We start from the raw sequence: 27,311 nt of genomic DNA, 5'->3' as shown, positions 1-27,311 counted from the left end.
GAGGGACTGTTGAACTATGCTTAAAATGGCCACTGAGACTCCATTTCGTGTTGCTATGCTCTCGGCAACCTGGTGAAGGATTGCTTTCTATGTCCCTGTTAGAACTTGCTTAACCCTCCTTGCTCGTTGCGGTTGAGCCGATTCCAGAAGCTGCTTGTGTACCTCGCCCCCCCGGTTGTGCCAGAGACTTAGCCACATCTGTCCACTGTTGGTCTCAGGCGGCAGCAACAGCATGGGAACTGCTTGTGCAGGCCTTGAGGGACAACCTGGCCAGTGGAGAGGAGGCGGAGACCCCTGATGACGCAGCGGATAGAGTCGTGGCATGAGCTCCCCTGCCAAGCACACACGAGTAGAGATCACTGGATTTTTCCCGCTACTCACCACACACGAACTACTCCTGCTAGGCGCAAAGAGGGGGGGCACTAGGGAGGGGAGGGTGGAGGGTGGGATAGTGGGGTTAAGGCTTTATAGAAGTAGACAGTAAGCTTAGTACGAACCTAGGGGAACAAGGGGCCAACGATCAAAAGCGGGCAGCGGGTTTCCCCACAGGTAGTTCGTCCTTACCAGTGCTACCTCAATGTACCATACGAACGAGTGTTGCCGACCGGCCTCCGGGATGTGGGCAGTACGGCTGTGTACGAGGCACAAATTAATGCTTATGGGGGGGGATGGAGAACCTGCGCTGCTGATATGCGCCCTGGTTGTTGTACTTTATACTTGGTCCTGCAATAAAAACGGTTTGACAAAAAAAATCCTGTCCACTGTTGGTAACTCAGCCTCTTACACCATCAGCAGTGCTCCGTGACCACGCTATCTGGGTGCTGAAGCAAGAGGCTGTGTACATTGTGCAATCAGAGACCGACGCTCTCTGGCCACGATTACGCCACCTGAGACTGATGAGGAACTTGTTGGATGTGTAAAGGGTGTGGCTAGTGCTATAATTATGTGTGCGCTGCGGAGTAAAGCAGCAGGCTCCGTAGAATTGTCTTTTTACTATTCTGGGACCCTGTCCTTAGCTCGAGCTAATAAAGTAATTTCCTTTCCTCCACAGCTAAGTTGTCCTGGTCTCTTTGGTAATACACGAGTAATCAAGGTGAACCCGTAGATTCTAGGTGTCCCCTGCACCGCTGGCTTTGACCCTCCAGTCGGGAGGGGTCTCCAAAATCCGGTTCTACAGCATATTGACCATGCACTTTACAAAATTATACACGTCAGCCTCAAACGCCTCCAAGACAAAAATATGCTCTTTTCTAGATAGCCTCCCATTTCCCACCCTCACTGCTGAACAATGCAGAAAGCTGGAGACGCCAATAACACTGGAGGAGGTAAAGGGTTCTGTGCGAGCCCTGTCATCTGGAAAGGTCTCTGGACCTGACAGTTTCCCTCGTGAATTTTATAAAGCTTTTGCTGACTTGTTGGGTCCCCACCACCTGAAGGTATATACCAAAGCCTTAGAGGGTGCTCCTCTCCTGACCTCCCTGATGGAAGAGACACTGATTACACTCCCAAAACCAGATAGAGAGCTCACACAAACAGGTGCCTACCGACCATTGGCACTGCTGAATGAGGACTACTAGGTCCTGGCAGGCATCCTAGCTTGTCGTCTGGCACTCCTTACTCCACATCTAGTTCACCTAGACCAATATGGTTCCGTCCCGGCCCGTAATACCACTCTGAACATCCATAGGCTAGTTAGGTTGATGCGTGGTGCAGCAGTGACATTGCCAGCAGTGGGTATATGGTTCTAGACCTGGGAAAAGCCTTTGATACGGTGGAGTGACCTTACATGTTTGCGGTGTTTTGGGGTTGGGCTATATTTTCTCAGTCTTGTTAAATTATTGTATAGTGCCCCCTCAGTGCGGGTCCGACTTGGAACCTTGTCCTCTGGGCCCATCCGGGTGGGGAGGGGAACTGGACAGGGGTGTCCCCTTACCCCTTTGATTTTTTCCTTGGTCATCGAAGCACTGGCTATGGCGCTGCGTGGATCAGCTGAACATTGGGGCATACCTTTAGGTGGGGAAACACATACTGTATCACTTTATGTGGACAATGTCCTGCTTTACATTAGGGATTTGCAGGGGATCCCTCCGGTTATACCTGACATACTTAAGCATGAATTGGGGCAAATCCTGTCTGTTTCCCTTCACTTCTCACGCGTACGCCCCTCATATGGTAGTCGATGGAGCCCTGGTGGCTTGGCAGCCGGTTGTGTTCCGCTATTTAGGAATCCAGATTTATCACTTCCCTTCATTCTCAGATAGATTTTTGGAAGACACTCGACCTCTCTGTGGCAGGTAGGGTGGCGCTGATCAAAATGGTGATGTTGCCCAGACTGTTGTATTATTTCGCTAATCTTCCGTTGTATGTACCAGCCTTCTTTCAACCTTTAGAAGGCATGATGAGGGACCTCATTTGGCGTAACACGCATTGTCGGGTGGCATTGGTTAAGTTGTATTTGCCAAGCACGCAAGGAGGTTTAGCCCTGCCCAACTTAGAACACTATTACGTGACGTCCCATATACAATGGATTGCGAAATGGGCAGCAGAGTTACAGCTCACGGATACAGCGGGGGCAATCCTCCATACACACTTTCTTTTTCACCCTTGCACCAGACCACACACTTATCTTCCCTTACTGGTGTAAGAAGCTCAGAAATGCCCTACATCTTATAAAACATGTCACACCCTATGCGCCAGCGCTCCCATTATTGGGTATGCCGAGACGGGGGTGGGGTAGGGTTTGCGCGGTTGATCTTGCGTACTGGCAGGAGGCAGGCATTAGCATAGTGGTAGATTTATATGAGGAAGGCGTATTACAACCTCTTATCTCTTGGATCAACGAAGAGGGTATTCAGCATGGACAGTTCCTTAATCATGCCGCATGGATGGCGACGATGGGACGGTATTGGGGCAACATGTCATGAGCTCCCGACGCATCTCCTGATACAGTATATCACGTGCTGGGCACGGGGCGACACCTTACAAAATGGTTCGTGGAATCAATTCGCGAACATACTATGGCTGATCTGACGCAGCTGCGCAATAAATGGGAGGCCGACTTATCCCAGCCTTGCACGTCTACGAAATGGGACTCCTTGTTGGAGCGCCCCAAAAATATCCTTAGAAATGCTAGGTTCGTTAATCCAGTTTTACATAATCCACAGGGCGTATTTAACCCCAGACAAAATTAATAGGTATTTTAACAGAACAGACGCTTATTGCCTGCGATGCAATTAGTCGATGCGGACCTCCTGCATATGGTTTGGTTGTGTCACCGGCTGCGTGATTACTGGCAGGGTGTCATTAGGCTACTACATATATGCACGGATAGGATGCTACTGCACACATGGGAGGCTTTTATTGTGGGAATTTTTCCCAGAGGTAAAAAGCATATAGCATCTTCTCGTTTGCTGGATCTGGGGCTGGCGGTGGCCAAGCGGCACGTCACGAGGCCTTAAAGTGAGGACCCCCCACCACTTAAAGCCTGGATACAGTCCACGTTAAATTGGGCCAAAGCTGAGGCTGTCTCTCTATCTCGAGGGAGGATACACTTGGGCTGCGCAAACTGCCTGGAGCATGATTTTGATGGCACTGCAGGTGGCTACAGCTCCGGAGGACCCCGTGGACATTTTCAATGTTTCTTAAATTTGGGACATACATACACGGTATTGTGCCCAGATAGTGTAGTGCTAAGAGACATGTATATCATGATTACTGTATACTGGCCCATTGTGCTGCAGTTTGTAACTCAAGCAGCCATATTTGGATTTGCCACACCTGTATTTTTCTAATGAACACAGAATGTTTTCCGTTTTATTGTGCCGCTTCTGCCCTCTCTGCCCCCCTCTTTTTTTTTTCCCTTTTGTCTTTCTTTATTGGATTGTTGTTCAAGGTTTCATTGTTATTCATAAACTTGTTTGATCAACAATCCTGAGGGCACGCTGGGCCAGCTGTAGTCACTGGTAGAAAAGTAAATGTGACATGATTGTTTACAGCATAAGGCCTGTAATTTTGTTAATTTACTGGAATATTGAATAGTATTGAATAATATGATCTGACTTTACTGTATTGGATTTCGTTCACTATATGTCATGTTCGTGAACAATTTGGCTGATTTATTTTTCAATTTCTCTCTTTTTTCTTGTTATTTCTATTATGAGATGGTTGCAAGTGACCTTATTGTTGTAAATGTATACTGATTCTGTACAAATTAAATGTTAAGATTTTTTTGTCTCTTACAATATGAAAACTCAATAAACAGATCCCAAAAAAATACAAGCTAATTAAATAGTTTAAGGTATAGCCTGGCAAACAAAGCAAAACCAAAGGAAATGATGGACGGAGTGTTGTACATTGCAAGCACTCACCCCCAGTCAACTGATCTGGGTTTAATCCACCACCGTTCATCATAGCCTGGAAAACCCATGGCTCCTTTGACGAGGGATTAAGTTTTTTAATAGAATTTGACTCATTGGTAGGTAATGAATTTATTATGTACACAATAACTATTCTGTAGCATACATCTACTAAGCTGTAGTAGATAGGCCGGATAATAAGTCATTATTACAGACTACTATATTTTCTTGTCCCCTTTGTGCCTAAGATGGAGCCAATTGGACAGGGACAGCTAATTATTTAGTGTCCGAATGCATGGTGACACATGCATTTGCTTGTGAATGCTAATGCAAAAAGCATTTGCAAAGAAAACAGCTTGGTCTTTTAGAGCTAAGAACTGTTGGCTTTGCCAGTGCTTGTTACATTTGTATTTGAAAACATCAAAGCGCCTCTGTCTGTGGTCCAAATAGCGCAGGTGAAGCTTCAGCATAGATACCTCATCTGGATTCTTGCAATCCCCTTATTGAATGAAAGAAGCCTCGACTGAATCAGTTGGGAGCACTCCGTGTGTGAAGCTGCTACCTGGGCACCAGAACTCACTTTAATAGGCATGAACATCCCCCCGAGATTGCACTGCTATACTTCATGTTAGCTGTTGCTATTCCACGCTAGGGGATGCCTATTCATGAAGTTGTGATCCTGCCTCTGCCTTACATTGAAGGACTTGAGGTTGCTTGGCTGCAACTATTAAAACTCAAGCCTTGAGGTGAATTTAGGATACATATTGCTCTGACCATAGCCTGACCTCCCAGCGAGACAGCTGTTGTGAGAAGGAAGAAAGAAGGTCTTACACATATGTGACTGCAGGGACTATGTAACACTGCTCCTGCACACTGAGGAACCCCAAAGCAGTCTCAAGGCCTGGGATCCAGTCTTGCAGGTAAGTATGCGTTCATGATGCAGATGAGCGAAGGTCTAAACTTGTGAATCATCTCATTAGCAGATAGTAGACATGCAGGGTTTCCAATAAATGCTGATCTTCTATGAATGAACCACTTCTGCTGTGCTCATACTTTTTCTTGTCTTTAGCCTTTGAAGACCCCGACAGTGCTGTGGATGACCGGGACAGTGATTACCGTAGTGAGACCAGCAATAGCATTCCTCCTCTTTACCACACAACCTCGCAGCCCAATGCATCGGTGCACCAGTTCCCTGTGCAATCCCACCTACAGCAACAGGGTGGCTCCCGCGACTCCTGCATGGATTCTGTGCAGAGCTACGACCTGGATTACCGGGAACGCGGGGCCTTGAGGTAAGGATCCTTGTGCCATTTTGTTTTACAAGTAATAAACAACTTGCAACTTCAAGGCATTGTGCAATCAAGTAATACTCCGCAGTCATAGATGAGCGAGTGGGTGTGAATGGGCACAGCAATCGTGCTAGAACTAGGTCTTTGAGAAAGTTGCAGTAGCAAAGATTTTCTGTCACATTGTGTGTGAAATTATAAAATTGGTCTATGGAACAACATAATTGTATGTAGATTTTGTTCATGTATTGGTTGTGCTGAAGAACCCATCCAAGAAGCAATATCGTCTACTACTCTTTAACAAATCTTGCATCACAAACAATTTGGATGTCTAGATGTTTTTTTAATATATCCGGTAAGCTTTTGAAATTTATTGTGACTTTATCATTGGATGGTCATCCTACTCGCTAATCTGTAGTTGCTAAATAGCGCACCGAGTCTTCCACACTCCTTGTGTTTTACCTGCAAGTTTGTCTTTAGTAGAAAAGGAAAGCAGCAAATCTGTTAGCTGCACTCCTGAAAATATTTGGATTGTCTGCATTGTGTGCTAATAATCTTTCTTGAAAAACACCTGATTGCATAAGGTAAATCTTTTGTATATCAGCCGATATGTAGTGTGCATCATCCTGAGGACAGCTATAATTTACAGAGCACCATAGTCTGAACTGGAAGACACCAGCTTTATTAAGTGCCCACTACAAGGGCAAAGAAAACGTAAACATTTTATCCTAAGGGATTGAATTAAAGAGCTGCTTGGAGAGAATGGGATCTAGGGGGGAGGATACCGTGGTTAGTAAATAACCTGAACCACAGTTGTACAAAATTAGTACCTATATTCAGATATAAGTTAGTATATGGAATTCATTAGCATAGTTCACCTGCTCAAATACTCTGATGAACTTCGGCCACTGAGATGATGCAGGGAAGCAAATGTCTGTCGTGATCAGATCATTCTAATCTAAGGTGCCTACTGTAGCTAAGGCAGCTATTTCCACCATGTGTGTGCATCATTACCACTGCTGCAGTCTGTGACTTGAGCTATTGTACTAGATTGGAATGAGGAGAGTAACTCCCTGAATATTGCTGCTTCTTGTACTTAGTTGCAATGAGACAACTCTCGATCTTGTGTATGTGACAGATCCTTTTTCAGCATTCAACCATAGCGAGTTAAAGCAAATCATATGATTAGGAGGTTATTGTATCATAGGTCATACCCATTGTTGAACCAGTGAATTGTCATTCTTTGAGGCTACCCAATCATGCCCTGGATAATGGATGGAAGAATCTGTATAGCAAATTTTCCATTTTTTAGGTCAGAAAGATAGCCAGAATGTATGCCCTTGCAAACAGTCCATCAACATTTGCTTTAAGCAACTTCACATCCACCGCACAAAGCCAGCACTCACCATCTCCTTTCCAACAAGTAGATAAATGCTAACCTTTATGCAATAATATATGCAGAATTTAAAATACATTTTGTAGTACTGGATGATTTAGCAATCTTATCAACTTTGACCAAAATCCACTCTAATAATTTTGATAAAGGCATTAGAGAATCATCCTATGTAGGTGTTAAGGGATATCTGCCAATCATGCCACCATGCAGTTGTGAGATAGTTTTTCAAAAATGATAACCTCCGTGTGAGAGGGCATATTGTATGTGGACAGGAAAAGGCCAAAACCATGACCTTGACTTTTTCAGTAGGATAGTGATTAGCACATTTTGACAGGGGTGGTTGCAGTATTTTTGTACAGTGCCAACCAACACCCAAAAAACCCTAAAACCCCCAGATATTTTCAAAAGCTTGAGATAGAGGAGAATCCAGGGAGGTATGACATGCACCAGTTTCTGTTACTTACAATTTCCTCACTTGCATGTGAACTAAAATATTGAAATTATTTTCTGCTCCAGAAACATTTAAAGGGGGACAGAGGGACTAAATATCCTCCCGCCTTAAACACACAGTATTTCCACTTATGTGGAAATGAGAGAGGATAGATTGAGGGATTGTGCATGATCAATTCAATCCTTTTTTTGGATTTATAAACAATTCCATAAAAGGGCAGCAATAAATTCATCTTAATTTAATGTATCTAAAATTTTCAATAAAAATATAAAATACATATTATTTATCTAAAAACATTCTTATTTACACATTCACTATCAGGATGTAGATTAGCAAAGCAACAATTCCGAATAAATAAACTCATATGTTCATGTCCTTTTTATAAAATTGTACATAAAATAACAAGGGATTCCATTGATTTCAGCCTGTAACTTTTGGTTTGAAGAACGCAGTGTAAATAATTCTCCGAGATCTTCAAAGAATAACCTCAAAGCGCAAATCATCCAAATAGGATGAAGAGTGTCGTCTGAGAGGGGCCTTTTTGATGTACTCAAGAGTAACACAACATTTGTGCAAGTTTAAGAGGTTTTTCAAAAAGCTAAGTGCCACTCATAAGGAATAATACCTTGAGTTAAAAAGAGAGGGCACAATGTCAATGACCTGATATCCTTATAAAATCTGCAAAACAATAAAAAATGTGAAGTTGTCTGTCTTGCCTGTCCACTGCATGGGCACTTAGGTAAACTTTTTAGCCATACATGTGACTAAGGGAAAAACCACTAAGTGTTGGATCATCTCTAGACAAGCTCTTGTCAACAAGAATCTTTTGTGGTGGCTGATGCGGACTACCGGCTGGACGCTCCGTAAGCCACACCCCCCTCCACTTAGAGGACGCCCGCAGAGACGCTGAAACGCTGTGTGCACGCCCGGAATGGCCGTGGTAGATTTTTCAAGCGGAAGTGGGAGCCGGTGAGGCTCTGGCACTCGCCATTACCCGAGCATCATGTGGGGGTAATTTCTTTTGTTCCTCCCTCGATGGCTGGCAGTGGCTGCTCAAAGAGAAAAAACAGGAGTCCAGCCACAGAGCAAACGGTTGGAAAGCCTTTTCAACTTTAAAGACTGTAATCAAAGATCAGTGGTGGGAGCCTTATCATCAACCAAACTCCTGGCTCTTTGTCCCTTGCCGGGCTGCTCTGGATCGAATACAAAGGACATTAAGGACGCATTAAAAAAATCTTTGGGTCAGGCAGCACTACCTCCCAGTATTCAAGTAGGCTTGCTACTTCTGAGACTTGCTTTTGCTGTGTCATTTCTCGCCAAGGGGTAAGTGCATGTGCTCTGTTGCCTGTCTGTGCATGGGGCTTTTGCACTACTTGGTAGAGGGTCGCTGGGGGAGGACTGTGAGCAAAAGCCTTTGTCATTTCCTGGTAATTTCTGGTAATCCATCACTAGAAAAGTAGTAGAAACATCTGAAACTCTCAATATTCGAAATGTTTCCAGAAATACAGCCACAACCCATCTCGATTCCCCAGTTCTGGTTCAGAAGGTCAAAAAGTGCATTGGTCAATCAGCAGGCCGAGCTAATCGCGCAGCAACTTTGAGGAAAGATCTGGGACTGCCCACAGAAAATTCTGAGATGACCACCGCAGAGCTCTCCCAGAAACACTATCGGGGGGGCCTCAGCTGAGCTCGACTTGAGCATCAGTCCCGTCCCTGTGTTTCTCCTGGGGCTGGGCCCTTAACTGTGCAAATTTTGGAGGATCCAGAGGCGACGACTCCCGGGGGCGATGCTGTGGCTGAGAAATCCAAGGAACTTAAAAAATACCCTCCGTTCTCCAAAGCTAAATCTGGGTTAACATCTGGCATAGAGGGGGCGGAGAGTGTTCCACCAAAAGCTGAACAGCCTCATGACTCCATTAAGGATATATCTCTCTGCGGTGGCAGCAGTGTCCTTTTACAACCTCTACTACAATCCGTCTCGTCTTTGGATGGAGCCTATCTGGACTACTCACTTCTGAAGACGTTGGGCAGGCAGTACCTGATAACACCGTATCTTCTGTAGAATCTTCTGTAATATCTGCAGCGCAATCTAAATCTGGGACTGAATCAATTCAGGAAAGCTCTTCTCAGGATGATAGGTCTTTTACTTTGCAATGGGATGCTAACAGCCTGCTCAACTTAATTCTGGAGGAGATTAGAGAGCTCAAAACCTCTCAATCCGCTGATATTGCTGCCATCCATGCCCGCCTCTCAAAAATCGAAGATAACATGCCTCAAGTTCCAACCGCAACTTCATGAGACAGAGACAAGAATCTTGCAGTTGGAGGATCGGGTTTCTATTCTGAATGATAATGTTGCTGCTTATCAAAGCCAAAAATCTGCAATGGAGTTCAAATTGGAGGAATTGGAGAATCACTCTAGATGCTCTAATCTTCGTATTATCAGTCTCCCAGAAGGCCTTGAGGGGCAGCAGACACTACAATGGGTTGACTATTTCATCAAAAAAATTTCCTCCCGCAATGTAATGGGGATCTGACGCTTATGAGGGCCCACTGGGTGCCTGCGCATCTTCTTCCTAATGCTATATTCCTGCGGACAATCGTTAATTTTGGGGATTACAGGGGTAAGGAACACATCCTATCCAAGGCCATATAGCAGCAACATTTCACCTCCTCAGATGTTCCACTATGTCATATTTTACCTGACATGTCTGCCTTCGCAGCCTAAAGGCGAAAAGAGTTTGTTAAAATGTTGCATTCATTTAAAGAACTGGAGGCACAGGCACTGTCTGCACAACAAAGCAAACAAAGAGTGCTCGTAAAAGGTAGATTTAATGTATTTTGTAATGTCCCCGAAGCACAGGAACTTCTACAACAAATTTCTTCAAGCAAGTCCTAGATTTCTTAGCTCAGGGCCCTTATAGTTGCTGATATAACCAATTGTGCGTTTTGCTTTTTTGTCTGTTTTTCTTTCTTTTTGAGTCTGGTTTACTATTCTCTTAGATAGTATTGTGGGGCTTATTTTTTCTCTTTTACTTTCTTATCTTCATGTCCTGGCTGAGAAGAGCAGGGTTGTGTAGGCCGGTAGCACCTGGCACAAGGTCAAGGTTCCAGTTTTGGGGAGTTGGGTAAGCCTTTCAGGCGTGACCAGGGACGGTGGACTGCTCACCATGGCTTTTCGGGAAGAGGGGGTCCACGGGGGTGGAATGGGAAGCAAGAGTGAAAAGACAGATCCATTTGTAAATTCTAGATTCATCCAGATTGTACCTACAAATCTATATCCTGTTAAGGCGACCCATCTCGTGACACCTTTAGGATCATACTGTGCACAGGGTTAATGGATAAAAAGGAAATACTAAAGGTGGTCTCTTTTAATGTCAACGGACTCCAAAATAAAAAGAAAATGCGGGCCATTAAATCATGGATTAAGACAGAAAATCGATCCGTCATTTTAATTCAAGAGACCCATATAGCAGAGGGAAAGCTAGCAGATTTTTCTATGTTTAGTTCCTGGGCAGCATACTGGGGCTTCTTCTCCTCCTCCGCATCACATCGTGGCACGGCGATCTACTTGGGCAAAAAACTTCAAGCCGAGGTGGTTAATTTCGTAAGTGATCAGAGAGGAAGGTGGTTGTGGGTGACCTGTAATTTGGGGAATAGATAACTAACTTTTGCTAGTATTTATGCCCCAGTAGAGGATAACCCTGTACCATCCGAAGAGTTTTTTCAATCCCTAATAAAAACTCCCGGCCGGGGAAGTGATTATAGGGGGAGATTTTATTTTCCTAGCGAATCCAAAAATTGATTCCTCTGTCATTTCTAAAAATCAATTAAAACCTAAAACTCTCAGAATTCTTCAAAATTATAGGAAAACTCTGGATATAATCGACCCCTGGAGGGCAGTATTCCCGACTAAGATTGCACATGCAGGTTTTTTGGGCAGATTTGGCACCACCTCATGCATCGATTTCTTTCTTATATCCAAGACCCTGATTTTTAGTCAGGAGTAAATCCTTCCGAACGGATTTTCGGATCATGCTATGCTCATTTTAGAGCTGGAGTTAGGTAAAATCGTGGCTCATTCTAAGATATTGACTTTAAATAGGCAATATCTTTCGGACGAAAGTTGGGTACTACTCTGTAAAACAGAGATAAAGGAGTTTCTCGCAAGACAACACAGAACGGCTCCTCCCCATATTGTCTGGGACTCTCTTAAGGCTTATATTCGAGGTCTATCTATTGGGAAAGATGCTGAAAGTTCTAGAAAAAAGAAGGGAAAAAATCCAAATCTAGAACAGAAGGTGCAGAGGTGCTATGATAACTTTCTCAGTAGCCCCACGGGCCCCCAACCAACCAAAAGTTGATCAGGCCAAATGGGATCTTAGCGAAGCCTAATATGTAGAATGTGAAACTTTTAATAGTACCCACAGGTAAAAGGTGTTTATGAAGAGAGTAGTTATACTGGGAGGTTCCTTGCATGGCAGGCCCGGGAGCAGGCCGCAAGTAACCGGATTAGTACATTGAGATGTCCTGTAACTGGCACCCAAAGTGAAGACCCACCTGTTATAGGGGACTTAATGTTCCAACACTATAAGAATATTCATGATCGACAACAATCCATTGATAATGCATCCCTGGACTAGTTTCTCCAGGAACAGGAAATTCCTGTACTTTCTGCGGCTGATAAAAGTAGAATTATGCGCCCTTTCTCAGAAGAATAGCTGGGTGAATTAATAAAAAACCTCTTGAATGGTAAAGCCTGTGGATCGGACTGTCTACCGGCTGAGTTTTTTTAAACATTTTCCGGGGCCGTTTTAGAATATTTTTTGCTGGTTGCTAATTCAATCTTAGAGGGAGGCCCAATCGCGCCTTCATTCCAAAAAAGGAAGTTAGTTTGTTTTAGAAAAAAGGGAAAAGACTGTGAAGGCCCCAATTCATATCGCCCAATCACACTTTTAAACTCTGACTATAAGATCATCACCGAACTTTTAGCCAACAGATTCAATGTAATTGTCCCGAATCTGATCCATTCCCATAAAAATGGGTTTATTGCAGGGAGACAGCTTGGGACCAACACACACTATTTAGCAGAAGCATTGGATTATTTTGAGACCAAGAAAATAACAGCCTTGGTCCTTCTGTTAGACTCCAAGAAGGCATTTGACCTTGTGGTCTGGGAGACTTTATTCCATATCCTCTCGAGTTTTGGTATACCCCCTAAGATCACGGGGTTGATTCAGAGAATATACCTTAACGCAGAAGCCAACATTATTGCTAACGCCTCTGAGGCAGGACAAATCAGTGGAAAACAGGGTACCAGACAAGGTTGTCCATTGTCCCCCGTTTTATTCGCTTTTTTTTATTAAACGTTTGGCTATTCAAAATAATGTAGATAATCATGCCCTTTACCTACTATGGGGAAACTAAAATTATATGCCGACGATATCAAGCTTATAATCAAAGGCGATAAGGGGGTCCAAGCAAAAGTCTTTGAGGTTTTTGAGCAGTATGAATTGCTCGGCGGGTATAAAATCAACAAAAAAAAAATGGAAATTATCCAGTGCGGCTGCAAGCCCGATGTTTTACACTCTGATATTTCATCCTGTCTAAATTCTAAACCAAAAAGATATCTTGGGGTTTATCTCTCGTCTCAAATCGCTGACTTGTATGATTAAAATTTTGTCCCACTTCTGCTGAAAGTACAGGATTTACTGCTTCAGTGGAACTCGCTCCCGTTAACTATAATGGGGAGTGTCTCACTGATTAAAATAGCTCTTGTCCCTCTATTTAATTTTTTAGTTTCGGCAACTCTGTGTGTTTTAACAGCACCTTTTTTTGCCGAATTAGAGTCCATGTTTACATCCTTTCTTTGGGGAAAGAAAACTCCTCGAATTGCACTAAGCACTTTATATGAGGAGTTGGAGAATGGTGGGTTAGCTCTCCCTAATCTCAGGGATTATTATTTTGCATATTTTGCACAATATATGTCTAGGTTGGATTTGAATACAGGACTATTCGTAAATTTTTTTTTTTATTTAATCTGTAAAGAGCACCAGATACTGTCTATTAAAAATTTCGGTAATCCCTTAAATTAGTGCGCTATAAGTGCATGCAGTGGTTCTTTCGTAAACGTCAGGACTTTTATAGAAGATATACAATTCCAGTAATTAACTCTTAAACCCCGTTATCTGAAATCACTTCAGAATTTGGGTTTAGAGAATTGACTGAAATTATTCAAAAATGGGCTAAGGCTGGCTTTCGGAAGATCTCAGATTTTATAAGGATCGATAGGTGGCTAAACATTTCCAAAATGTATAATTTAATCCCGAATCGTTTCCTTATTCTCGGGTCATTTAATATTCTTATCAAGTTCCTTAGCAATTTGCATCTGATACAGATTAATGAGCTTAAAAATCTGGCAAATGCACTATTTGAAGAAATCACAGTTAGGAAACCAGGGAAGTGGAATTTTTTTAGCCACTATCAAGGGTGCGGCTCTCACTGAGAAAGCAATGAAAAAACACTAAGGTTTCGAGGTTACAGCGAGTATGTGGTCCGAAATAAATAAACATAACTTTACTACATTAAGGGGAGCTAATTGGCGCCGGATGCTATTTTTTTAGCAAATGGCTTCTATATAGAACCCCAGATTTTTGGTCTAAGGTCTACCCTAGCCAATCCGGCCAGTGTTTTCGCTGCTTAAATCATCCGATAGCCAATTGGACACATATCATATCACAGTGCCCTTCAATTCAGAGGTTCTGGAATTATATTTTTCGTCATCTGTAGGCTGAATGTTTAACCACAATAGACTCCAACAATTGGCTGAAAGTCCTTGGCTACGACACTTCCTTACTTCTTTCTGTTAAATGGTTAAACTATTATATATTGCAATGGCTGTTGCCAGATCACTCTTGTTTTAGAGATGGTGATCAGACCTGGTACCAACAAAATGCGTATGGGTTCGGTAAATGAAGCAGGTTATAAATAGTGAGCACTTGTATGCATTGCGCATTGGTGGGATTAAGAAGTTTGAAAAACTCTGGGAGACCCATTTCGATTGAATTTTAAATAAGAGCTTACATTTTAAAGGTTGTCTTAATATGCAGAAATTTTACTTAACCCCTTCGCTGCTAGGCCTTTCCTCCACCTGTGCTAAGCCTTTTTTTGGCTATATGGGGTAGTTTGCGCTCAGACCCCTGTAACATTTTGACCACATAAGGTATCCACGCCAAATTTGCGTCCTTTTTTTCCAACATCATGAGGATTCTAAAGGTACCCAGGGTTTGTGGATTCCCCTAGGGGGGACCCAAAAATTAGCCAAAATACAGCTACTTATTTTTTTTTTTTTTGGGAAAAATTGGAAAAAGGGCTACAGATGAAAGCGTCTGGTTTTTTCCTTGCAAATGGTATCAAAACGGGTTGTGGTGCTGAAATCACCATCTTCCCAGCTTTCAGGGACAAGCAGACATTGTCAGAAAACCAACATTTTTTACACAGTTTTGGCATTTTTCTGGGACATAGCCTGTTTTTGCTATTTTTTGTGCTTTAAACATCCTTCCAATTAATGGTAGAAATGGGTATGAAAGCAATAATGGATCCTAGAAAACTATACATTTTTTTAAAAGTAGACAACATTCTTAATTCAGCAAGGGGTCATTTGTGTAGATCCTTCAAGGTTTCTTTATAGAAACTAACAGTTAAATATAGGAAAATAAAAAATAGTTGAAAAAAACAGCCTTTTGTGTCAACGTTTTCACCTGTAACTTCTTCGAATTATCACAGCTGTTTGAAAGCAATATACCGTTACATCTGCTGGACCTTTCTCGTTGTGGGGATATATAGGACTTGTAGGTTCACCGAGAACCCGACGAACCCGAAGACAAAAACTGAGCAGCGTCTTGCAATGGTTTTTTATTATGTACTGGGTATATAGCAATTATTCTGGGAAAATGTATACATGGAAAAATCGGTATGAAAGACACCTATGTATTTCTGAAATGGGAACAAAATATAGAGTTGAGAAACAGTAGATATTTGCACATTTCCGAAATTGGGAGTACCCATACTAGCATGAGAATTATAGTTCATTTTTCAAAATGACTTCTTTTTTTAAACATTGTCTTTCATTTGGAAGGCAGAAATGCATCAAACTTTAATAGGTAATAACAGTTGCTCTAAGTCGCCTGATATAAATGGTACCTCACTTGTGTGTGTAGGCCTAGTGCACACGGCACACAATGAAAAATGACCCTTTTTTTGCACTCTAGCTCTGCCGGCACCTGGGGAAACCTAGCAAACTTATACATTTTTTAAAACTAGACACCCAGGGGAATCCAGGATGGGGTGACTCGACTAGCTCTCACCAGGTTCTGTTACCCAGAATCCCTTGCAAACCTAACGCAATTGTCTAAAAAAACACATTTTCTTCACATTTCTGTGTGGGAAAGTTCTGGATTCTACGTGGATCCACAAATTAAAAATGGTACCTCACTCGCGTGGGTGGGTCAAGGACCTGCGACAGGCAAGGGCCCAAAACCTATTGAGGCGACATCAAAATTACCTATCACAAACCAACCTGGTTTTGCAAGGGGGGTCCTATGAGTTTTTGGCCCGGGCCCCTCTTGGGAAAACTACCAAACCCACACATTTCTGGAAACTAGACACCCGGGGGAGTCCAATGAGGTATGACTTGCGTAGATCCCCCAACATTTTCCTACCCAGAACGCCATGCAAACCTCAAATTTAGCAGAAAAAAAACACATTTTCGACACATTTTTGCAAGGAATCACCGTGCCGGCGCAAATGTCCTACCCCACAGCGTTCCCCTGAGTCTCCCGAGTAAAATGATACCTCACTTGTGTGGGTGTGACTGGGAAGAGCCCAAAGCATAGGAAATAAGGGTATAGCACCGAGAATTCTAAGCGCTGCATTTTTTTTAAAATACGTCTTTAGCCAATTCTGCATTGGACACCCACACAAGTGAGGTATCATTTTAATCGGGACACTATGTGGAAAATGTGTTTTTTTTCAGCTAAATTTCAGGTTTGCATGGCATTCTGGGTAGGAAAACATTGGAGGATCCACGCAAGCCATACCTCATTGGACTCCCCCAGGTGTCTAGTTTTCAGAAATGTTTGGGTTTGGTACTTTCCCATGAAGGCCGCCGAGTCCACGCACACTGCCAGCCAAGCGCCAGTACACGCACACCGCCAGCCGAGCGCCAGTCCACGCACACCGCCAGTCAAACGCCAGTCCACGCACACCACCAGCCAAGTGCCAGCCTACACACACTACCATTACATTCAGGATTTCTTTATACAAAAAAGGAAACCCCAACAAATTACAAATAGATACAAATCTACTAACACAAAATCTGAAACTAAATACATTGCACAAATGCCAACCTTGAACCTGAACAAAAAATATAAAACAATAGAGACCAGGCAGTTCACCTTACCACTCATGGATGCTCCCAAAAATAATTTGGCGTGTGGTACATTCTAAAACAGGCAGGCACAGACAGCGCAGGGTTAGAAGGACACTCAGGGCAGTACATACGAGTCTCCTGCCGCGTACCTCTTCGCCAACAGACTCTACATTCCCTACTGGGAAAGTCTTTTGAGGGTGTGGGAGGAATGTGATCAGGAAAGTGGCGATCTTTCAATGTAGCCACATCCTCCACCACTCCAACTCTAGGAACACTTGCCTGTTCCACTACAACAAGGCTGCCTATTACAGACTCCTGAAACTTAGCAAAAGTCATCTTTGACTCAGGACAAGAATCCTTGAATACAACAAAAGCATTAAAGGTTGCCAAGTGGAAAAGATGGATTGCCAACTTCTTATACCAACTGAAAGCCTTACAAAGAGCAGTGTAAGGTTCCAACCTCCGATCTACTCTATCAACACCACCCATGTGCCTATTATAGTCTAAAATGCACACAGGATTGCACGCTTCTGCAACCTGACCCCAAACAGTCACAGTTGAGGTGCTTTCATCATGGATGGTAGTCAGCATGTAGACATCTCTCCTGTCTGAAAACTTCACAGCTAGAAGTTCCTCGCAACTCAACGCACTGCACTCGCCCCGCACAAGCTTTTGACAAACAAGTTCTTTTGGGAAACCTTTACAGTTAGAGCGGATTGTGCCACAAGCAACAGTGTCCACTTTGGTCAATTCCCTGAACAACCGCACACCAGTGTAGAAGTTATCTACATATAAATGGTGACCTTTCTTTAAAAAGTCCTCTACCAAGTTCCCACAAAATGTTCTCAGTCACTTCAAAAGTGGACCGACAACCAGGGGGTTTATCCTGGATTCCTTAAGTACACCCTGAAATTAAAGACACATTCAGTCCTACTGTCACACAGCATATACAGCTTAATTCCATAGCGTGCCCTCTTACTAGGAATGTATTGCCTAAAAACCAAGCGGCCCTTGAACGAGACCAAAGACTCATCCACTGCTATTTCTTTCCCTGGAGCATAGATCTCAGAAAATCGATCTACAAAGTGATCAATGACAGGCCTAATCTTAGAAAGACGGTCACAATCAGGGTGATCTCGTGGCAACGCTAAACTATTATCGACAAAATGCAGCATCCGAAGCAGAAGTAAATACCTATCACGACTCATGACTGCCGGAAATATAGCCATTGCCATCAAGGGACTAGTAGACAAATATGAAGATATTGATGGCTTCCTTAACAAGCCCATCAAAAAAGTCAAACTCAAGAACTTCTTCATCTCTTCCAGATTTGTGGGAGTCCACCGGGTAGCTCTAGAGTGGGGCCTAAGGCTGGCACTGTTGTCCCTCAAAAACAGTTTGGCATGCAAATTAGTCTACTCAACAATCTCTGCCAAAAATACATCGTCCATAAACAACTGAAAAATTCTGTATTCACTCTACACCCTAGAACACCAGTAAAGTCTGGCAATGCCAGCTGCAACATGCCTGGGGCAACCCAGAGGTCATCACTTCCAACTGGAAATGTTGCAGCCCCAGGCTTCAGCCCAGATGCCTACTGGCACATCAATGTCCTCCTCTAAAACAGGCACGTCATCCGCACTGAGTAGCTTCATCCGCACTGATAGTAGCGTCATCATCCGATGATTCCATGTGGAGTGAAAACTCTCTGCCTGAATCTTCCCCTCCCTCCTCTGCATCAGATGCAGAGTCAATCTCTGAACCATGGTCAGAGGAAGACTCAAAAAGCATACCAACAACCTGCTGAGCAGTAATCCTGCAGCTAGCCATTATCCTTACTAAAGAATGGAGACTTCACAAACAAGTCAACAACAACCAACACTGTGCAAAATAAGTAAGTAAAAAAAATGTGTACCTTTATCACATAGATCTATATACTTAAAAACTATACGATTCACTTGCAAGAGACAGCTACACTCACCAGCACCTACTCTGCAGAGACACAGCAAAAACCAACGATATCCCACTAGAAAGAAAAAAACAAAACCAATTGCTCACAAGACGACAAAAAGCACATCGAGCACAAATGCAAAAATATTTTGACACTCAAAAAACAGAAGCCAAACATACTGCTAATATTACACCATTTGCAAAAAACACATTCATGCAGAGAAATGAAACTCATTTACATTGTACAAAAAAAAGTCTCTTTCCAAACACATGCAACTATACAAACAGCAGAACCACTAGTAACGAAACCACCACCTGGAACAGTCTAAAGAGCAAAAGCCTTGAACTAGAACAAAAAGAGAGAAATAAAGCATTACAATTGCAATTCACAAGAAATAAAACCATTAACATTATAACACGCTATGTCACTAAATACACATTTGGCTTGAGGGGGGGGGGGGGGCAGAATACACTTAAAAAGTATATATCTCCCTGTAAGTGACCCTTGCCCAAGGGGTCGCTTCCATTTTAAATATTTACAAATCCCTGGCTCTAGTGCGTTTTTCTGCCCCTCCCCTGGGGCCAGAAACAACCAAAAAATTAGGACGATCTGTCCCCAGGCGGGGGAGGAGGGCAAGTCTTTAAATAATTTTGCCCCCTAAGGAAGCGACCCTTGCCCGCGGGGTCGCTTCCTTTAAATGAAATAAACATCCCTGGTGTCTAGTGGGGGCATTCCTGCTGCACGATCGTGACGCTGTGCACGATGGTGCAGCAGGAATGCCCTGCATTGAGACATCAATGGAGAGGAAAAACTCTTTCCTCTTCCCCGATGCCTCAATGTACTACAAATCCCCCCTCCGCCCCACCCCCGCCCCACCGGAGCAGCGAAAACTCACCCTTCCTCCCTGGACGCCTGGAAGCAAATGGCTACCAGCGCCTACGGGGCTTCCTGATGACATTGGCGTGCGCTGTGCGCGCTGACGTCATGGGATTGCCCAGGGGGAGGTCGGGGTGGCAGCGGAAATTCTTCCGCTGCCATCCCCCTGTGTGGGGGCTAGATCGGCTGCCCATGGGGGGGAGAGCCAGTGCTTCCCCCATGGGTGGGTGCCATGACGGGTCGGTTCTGTCATGAGCACACGCCGACCGTGGCTTATGACGGAACCGCTCCGTCATGAGCACTCAAGGGGTTAATGTAGTATGTGTATACATATTTGTATACTCTCTTGCACTTTATTGCACTATAGACACCTATTTTATAGTAATTTATTGCACTATAGACACTTTAGCTTCTTTTTTTATAAATAGTCAGTTGTCAACATGACAAAACATTAATTATGACACATATGTTGATATTTTTGCATAGTTTAATGTACCTAATGCACTATAGACAGCTTAGCTTGTTTTAAAATGATGTTGTATTTGATCTTTATTATGCCAAAACACCATTAGTAGCCTTATTTTTGGCAATACTTTCAGCTTTATCCGAACTTACATTTTATTGCATTACCGGCAGTTTAGTTATTATCTCGTCAATGATGAAAAAATACTGCATCAGTGTTAGAATCCGGGGTCTCTGGTTGGCGCAGGTATGCACTTGCGACAAGCAGGGACCCTTTCCTCTAAGTCAGGGCGTAGGATTACCTCTTTAAAAATAACCCCTGCTCACCCTCTAGGTAACGTAGCGCGAGCAGTCAGGCTAGATTTCCAGAGGGCATTAGGTTAAGCGTTCAAGATGGCTCACACAATAATCACCACCCCACCACACAAAGACACAAGGCTGTATTTATATCAAAATAAAGTTCTTTATATAAAAGATTTCTTCAAGCAGGATGTCAAAATACAGTTCTTTCTTTAAATAAGGTTCCAGTTACTTTCAAGGCTTTAGGGCAGTCCACAGTTCTTAAAATGGCACTTTTCTATTCAAAATAAGCTTCTTTGGGGTATTGTGCGCTTCGTAGCGCCTCCGGTGCGCTTCGTACCGTTATTTGGGCGCGTCGTGCCGTTTCTCACGCTTGTCGCGTGTGGACGCGTATGCTGGACGCGAACCGTAAGGACCGTACCCTCGTAGGTACGCGTCGTACACGTTCGGGACGTCCCGTGCCAAACCCCACGCTTCCCGCATGAGCGCCGGCAATGCTTTTGATGCTGTACGGAGCGTACAGATGCAGGGACGCGCCGCACACGGACGGCAGAGCAGTTACGGCTCGTACAAAGGACAGTACGGGTCGTACCAAGGCGCTCTGATCACAATACCTTGGTTCTTTGGGGGCAATGTTCATGGCGGCCTCAGGAGTCCGTCGAGGGGTGTCCCACGTCGCGTTGCTGTCCCTCTTGGTCAGCGGACAGCGATGCTTCGAGGGGCACTTCCAGGCTTCTAGGCGCACGATTCAGTTCGGAAGCAGGAGGGGCAGCTCGGAGGCGATCTTCCAGCGCGGCGCGCTGGCGGCTTTGTCCAGGGAGGCGAACCAGTGCGCCGCCGGTCCTCACAGTGAGCTCTACGGCCAGAGGGTCGCAGAGGCTCGGCGCTTGGGCACAGCAGTCTCTTCCTTACGTTGCGAGCTCCGGCTCGAGGGGGCAGTTGCTTACTTTGCTCGGGGCAGGCCTTTACGGTGCTCACAGCAGCACAATCGATTCAGGAGTCGCGTTGCTCAGCGAGGGGGGTCACACAGGGTCTCTGGGGTCAGCGTTCCAGATCTACCCACAGTAGCTTCTTCTTCTTCTTCCAGGGGAGGGTAGCGCCCACTGTTCCTGGGGCGCAGTTCAGGGGGCAAGTTCACCAGCAAGCCCTTGGAGATTGTTCAGCACAAGTTGAATTTCAAAGTCTTTTCTCAGTCTTTTCCTCCTCTCCTTCAGCAGCAAGGCACCCACCACAGGCCAGTCTCACAGGTCAGAGACAGTAGTCCTCCATGCAGCTTTCCCAGGTCCTTCTCTTCGGGCAGAGTTTCTTCTTGGCGCAAACAGGATCTGATTTCTTAGGAGCAGGGCTCCTTCTTTTATAGCACAATTCTTTTGTTCTTTGTCGCCAGGGGGCCTGAGCCTGGCTCAGTCCAGTTTTGGAGCACTTTGTTGTGGTGACTCTGCTCTTTCCTTTCAGCAGCAGGGCAGAGACAACAGTCGCTCCACAGGGGGCAGAGCCGGCATTGTGGTGGCAGAGCACAGGTCTATTCAGAGTCAAAGGTGTACTCCTCCCACCCATCTCTTTACCCACCACCTGGCAGCCAGCCTGTCTCCTGGAATTCCCCAGCCCTGCTCCTTTACTGTTACTAGGCAGAACACACACACACAGCAGAGGCGGACTGAAATGGCCAGGTCAGTAAATACTAACTTTCTAAAAGTAGTATTTTCAAACACAGGATATTAAAATAAACTTTACTAAAAGAAGGATTTTATTATTCTGAGTTCAGGCATACTAAACTTGACTTTCTACCATGCTCTCTGAGTCCACTGGGATTACAGCGTGTAGTAATTCCAGCAGCCCATTCTGGCCTATGGAGAGCAGGTAGCCTTCAATAGTGAAAAACGAAAATGGCTGTAATTCACTATTAGGACATGCCACACACATCAGGGCATGTCGTACCTTATACCTACAATGCACCCTGCCCTTGGGCCTACCAGAGGGGTGACTAACATGTAGTTAAGTGAAGGTTTGGGGACTGGCAAGTAGGGGCACTTGCGCAATCAGCGCGACAGTACCAGACCGCGCGCAGGTTCTGCAGTGGCAGACCCTAGACACATTTTACTAGGCCGCTTCTGTGGGTGGCACAACCAGTGCTGCAAGCCCACGAGCAGCATTTGTATTTACAAGCCCTGGCACTCCTGGTGCACTTTACTAGGGGCTGATAGTAAACCAAATAAGCCAAACATGGACACCAATCAATGTATACACTTTTCCAAAGGGAGCACTTGCACTGTGGCACTGATTAGCAATGGCACAGTGCCCTGAGCAGCTAACACCAACAAAACACAATGAGGCACATCAGCAAAAAGTGGAAGGGAAACTCACGCCAAGATGCCAGGTCTAACAATCAGGTTGCTAATGTTTTGTGTAGTCCAAGGTTATTTTTTTTTCTGACTATGTAACCTGTCTTCAACTGACTTTTTATGCTCTATATGGCTATTATGAAAGGCTTTATTACTGGATATTTATATTGCTTTATATGCATGAATTTGTAAATTGTTGATGGATCTCAATAAAAAAAGGGGAAAAAAATCAGTTGTAAGTATTCTTGACCTCGATCAAAGAACCCTGTATCCCCTCTTGATTTAAATCCACACAGTATCTAGCCACTGTAGCTTTCTTTTTTTCTTCTAGTTCCCTAAGTGCTACCCTTTATTTCAACAACATTTATTTAATTTCTCTTTTACTGAATTATAGAATACCACTGTAGGGTTCTAGAGAGTTAAACTTTATACCCAACTCTAATAACAGAGATCTTATATAGTGAAGCCAAGCTATTTTTCCAAAATTGTGCAATCCCAAACAATCCTTGCCAACATCCCTTGTGAACTTAACACCCTGTTTTCACCAGATACTGTACCATTTTGTTTATTGTATTAAGGTCCATAAACTCTAATCCCAGTTCTTTATGATTGATAAATGCAGGCGTTAATTTAGGTACCTACAATAACCTACGTATATAGTTTTCTTGCAGCTGTATAAGTTTAGTCTTTTCTCCACCACATATTGGGAAGCAATAAAAAGCCACTGGGAGAGATTTAGACGGATAAAGTTTAGTAATCTCTCTCAAAGGTTCATTCCCAACCTTTCTAGCAAAGCTGGATATTGCTGAAATAGCCCTTATAAATTTTAATTTGGCTGATTTCAGGTGTGGGGACCAATCGCCTTTCTGGGACAAAACAATTCCCAAGTAGCTGAAAGTATTTTCCTCCTCGAGCTTTTGGCCCCTTGCATAATGTCTAAAGACCTTTTTTTTTTTTTTTTTACTTTTCCCACATACCATGGTGAAAGTTTTGGCTAAATTCAGTTTTAGATCTCTACTCTCCATAAAACTGATGAAGTTTATTATAAGTAACTGAAGGCTGATTGCCGTCCTGGCATCAATACTGCGTTATCTGCATAAAGTAGGATCGGAGTGACCCGGGGGCCCACCTTAGGGTCGTCTGCATTTATATTTTGCAAAAAGCTATCTACACCATTTATATACAATGAAAATAAGAATGGTGCGAGTACGCATCCCTGCCTAATCCACCGGGTCACCCGAAAACCACTTGTTCTTTCCCTGTTTATCCCATAGCACACACAGGTAGTTAGGGAGGCATATAGCTGGGCAAGATGACTTACAATATTGATTGGAGCGTCCATATCTATAAGCACCTGTCCACAATCAGCTACCCAGAGGAAAAGAAAGCCAAGTAAAGTACCAGAGGTTTTCTGACATAAAATGGCTGCAATAATTACCTTAACAGCAGTGTTTGACAACTCTCCCCTCTCTGCGGGTGCTTCTCCCAAACAAATACTTGCTTTTGGATTTTAAGGACCTTGATGCCTGAACACACATTTTTTCCACTTTCAATGTAACCTACTTGTGAATGTCACCCTGATGCAGATACTTTATTCCCAGTTTTTATAGGCCAGGCATTTAGTGTGTAGATTGTCCGATATGATGATCCACTTATTTTTCCTAATGTGCTGGCTAGATTAGTGTCTGACTTTTCCTCTAATTAATTTCCCTCTGGGTTACTTTCAGGTTTGCTAGCTATTCCAGGAATCTACCCCTGTTGACACTCTTCCTGGTTTACACAACATACTTCTGATAGTCAAATCTGTCCTGTTCTCCACAATGGAATAATTTGATATCATAACATTTTAGAATGTCTCTGCACATGTGTAGGATGCGCACACACAACACACACTCACTTGAAACCAGAAAACATGCCCTTAGTCCCATATTTTCTCTTACTTTTAACCTCGTAGCCAAATTAAACAAACCCATGCTAATAACATGCAGATAGCTGAAGTACCACCCAAACAACACGTTTTAGCAAGAAAAGAAATCAGGGAATGTACACAAGCGAAATCAGACACTTAAAATGTGGTGATGGAACCGGATCTCCACCATCATGCAAAAGGCTTTTTTCAAAAGGCTGTTTTTTGGCTGAAAATGTGCTCTTCAGAATTATCCATACTGGCTCGACACCATAGGACATACGTTTAAATTTTTTCTCCTCATATTTCAAGATAGGAGTGTTTTTTTTGCTTGTGTACGTGGTCTGTTTACTAGCCTCCCACACAATGTATTACAAGATTAGTCAATAACCACCATCAAGGAGGCTGAGGACTACGGAGGAACGTTGTAATTAGGGTATCTGGCATTAGAACCTAGGTTGTGCAGCCCTAATGGAGCATCATCTTCTCTTGTATATATGTTAAGACTGGAAAATGTCATAGTAAACATAAAGGAAAGGTTCAAATCCTATTAAGGACATGGAGATGAGGATTATGCTCTACTTTCTTTTGTTTATTACATTCCAACAGACTTCAACACGAAGCACAAAAACTAACTTACCAATCAGACCAAGAGAAAAACAGAGCTACAACAGTCCAGCCAATCAGGCTTCAGCTCCTCCCATTTAGGTGAAAGTTCCCTGCATATCTTCCTCTTTCTTGACTGAGACAGGAGCCCTTCCATCTCGTAGGATCAATGCCCGCTTCCTGCATCATCCAGCGGATCCATCTAGCAATGGAGCATCATCTTCTCTTGTATATATGTTAAGACTGAAAAATGTCATAGTAAACATAAAGGAAAGGTTCAAATCCTTTTAAAGACATGGAGATGAGGATTATGCTCTACTTTCCTTTGTTTATTACATTCCAACAGACTTCAACACGAAGCACAAAAACTAACTTACTAATCGAACAAAGAGAAAAACAGAGCTACAATAGTCCAGCCAATCAGGCTTCAGTTCCTCCCATTTAGGTGAAAGTTCCCTGCATATCTTCCTCTTTCTTGACTGAGACAGGTGCCCTTCCATCTCGTAGGATCAATGCCCGCTTCCCGCATCACCCAGCGGATCCATCTAGCAATGGAGGGCGGAGATACTGCTTTGAACGATTTCCTGAGAGATATCAGCAACTGTAATTCTCCAGGCGGACGGAGTTCCTCTGTCATGTTCTTGTATGCCTTTAGGCAGCACGCCACTCACAATTTTGGGACTTTATCAAAAGCCAGGTAAGATATCGCCTCGTGCACCTCGAAATATGAAAGGTGACCCCTGGCGGAGTAAAAATCCAACCTGTGATGTCTAGGGCCCGACATCCAAGACTCTCCAACAGGACACTAAACATAACAGCATGGAAGCTTAGCTGAAAGCTCCATACCTGACAAGTTTTCATTCTTCTGCCTTGAGCAAAAAAAGATAGAAAACTTTGTTCCGTCCCATAGTAGGAATCTCTGGGTTTCGGGGCAGCGCTTAGTGTATCCCCTTCATCAGTTTGCACACCAAAGCGTGCTCTCCCACTGGAGGTTGCTGCATAGGAAAATATCCAGCGGAAATGACAGATCGATAAGAGTTTGTCCAATAAGCCAAACCCTGGGTAGCCAGCGAAGCCAGAAAGTTCATGTCGGGAACCACATTGCACTCCATGGGATCCTGACTATAGCAATTGTTGAGGCCATCTGGCCATGCTGTGGCCAGCATTTGCTCTGCCTCTTACGAAAGTCCTGGGACTCGCCAGCGTTGCCAGTAATCTGCCAAGCCATGAGTGGCATGCGACCCCGAGTCACTGACAGCTAATAGTTGTCCAGTTTATCGCGGAGGAGATCTGAAGCTTGCGGTAGAAGGATTGGAGAATCCCAAGAAAGTTACAGAAGAACTAAAAAACCTCCAACACGGAGTGACCAGATCTACTTTCACTTTGTCTTCTCACATGGGCAGGTAACCTCATGATCATTGCGAACGGGGGAAATGCATAACCTGTCTCCACTGACGAGGCCTGTAAGAACGCGTCTGTTGCTAGAGGATCCAGCTTCCAGGTGAAATATCGGAGAACTTGGTGATCTAATCTGGAGGCAAAGAGGTTCACTGTGAAGGGGTCCCACAGAAGTACCAGTTGTCTGAACACAAAGGGATTCAATTGCCACAGACTCCTGCCAGACAATTGTCTGTAGCACCAGTCTGCCATCTTATTGAACACCCGGTGGCAGATATTCTGCTGTGATGGAAATATTGTTTAGACAGTCAAAAGGCCCAGAAGTCTTTGGCCAAGTCCACCAGGGCTTTGGACCTGGTGCCCCCCAGATGGTTAATATATCGGACCGCTGAGATATTGTCCATCTTCAAGAGCTCACTGCACTCTGTCCTTCGCTCTGCATTTGATTGTGAATGACCCTGCCATGAGTTTGAAACAGTTAATGTGGAGCTGATGTTATTCTACGGACTATTTTCCTCCTGTAAAGGATTCTCCGCAGCGTGCACCCCAACCC

At 43.9% G+C, this 27,311-nt stretch overlaps 1 protein-coding gene across 4 annotated transcripts in view; it reads left to right on the top strand.

Moving 5' to 3' along the window:
* UNC13B (unc-13 homolog B) overlaps positions 1-27,311 on the top strand; it is a 2,660,654-nt gene that overhangs the window by 770,049 nt on the left and 1,863,294 nt on the right. For all 4 annotated transcript variants that reach the window (XM_085628130.1, XM_085628129.1, XM_085628128.1 and 1 more), the window contains exon 8: positions 5,425-5,647. In XM_085628130.1, the coding sequence (XP_085484256.1) occupies positions 5,425-5,647 (223 nt within the window). The remainder of the gene's footprint in view (positions 1-5,424; positions 5,648-27,311) is intronic.

This window comes from Triturus cristatus, chromosome 2_1, assembly GCF_964204655.1.
Source record: "Triturus cristatus chromosome 2_1, aTriCri1.1, whole genome shotgun sequence".
NCBI classification, from domain to species: domain Eukaryota; kingdom Metazoa; phylum Chordata; class Amphibia; order Caudata; family Salamandridae; genus Triturus; species Triturus cristatus.
Note: the sequence above shows the minus strand (reverse complement) of the source record. Positions and strands in the feature narration are given on the sequence as shown.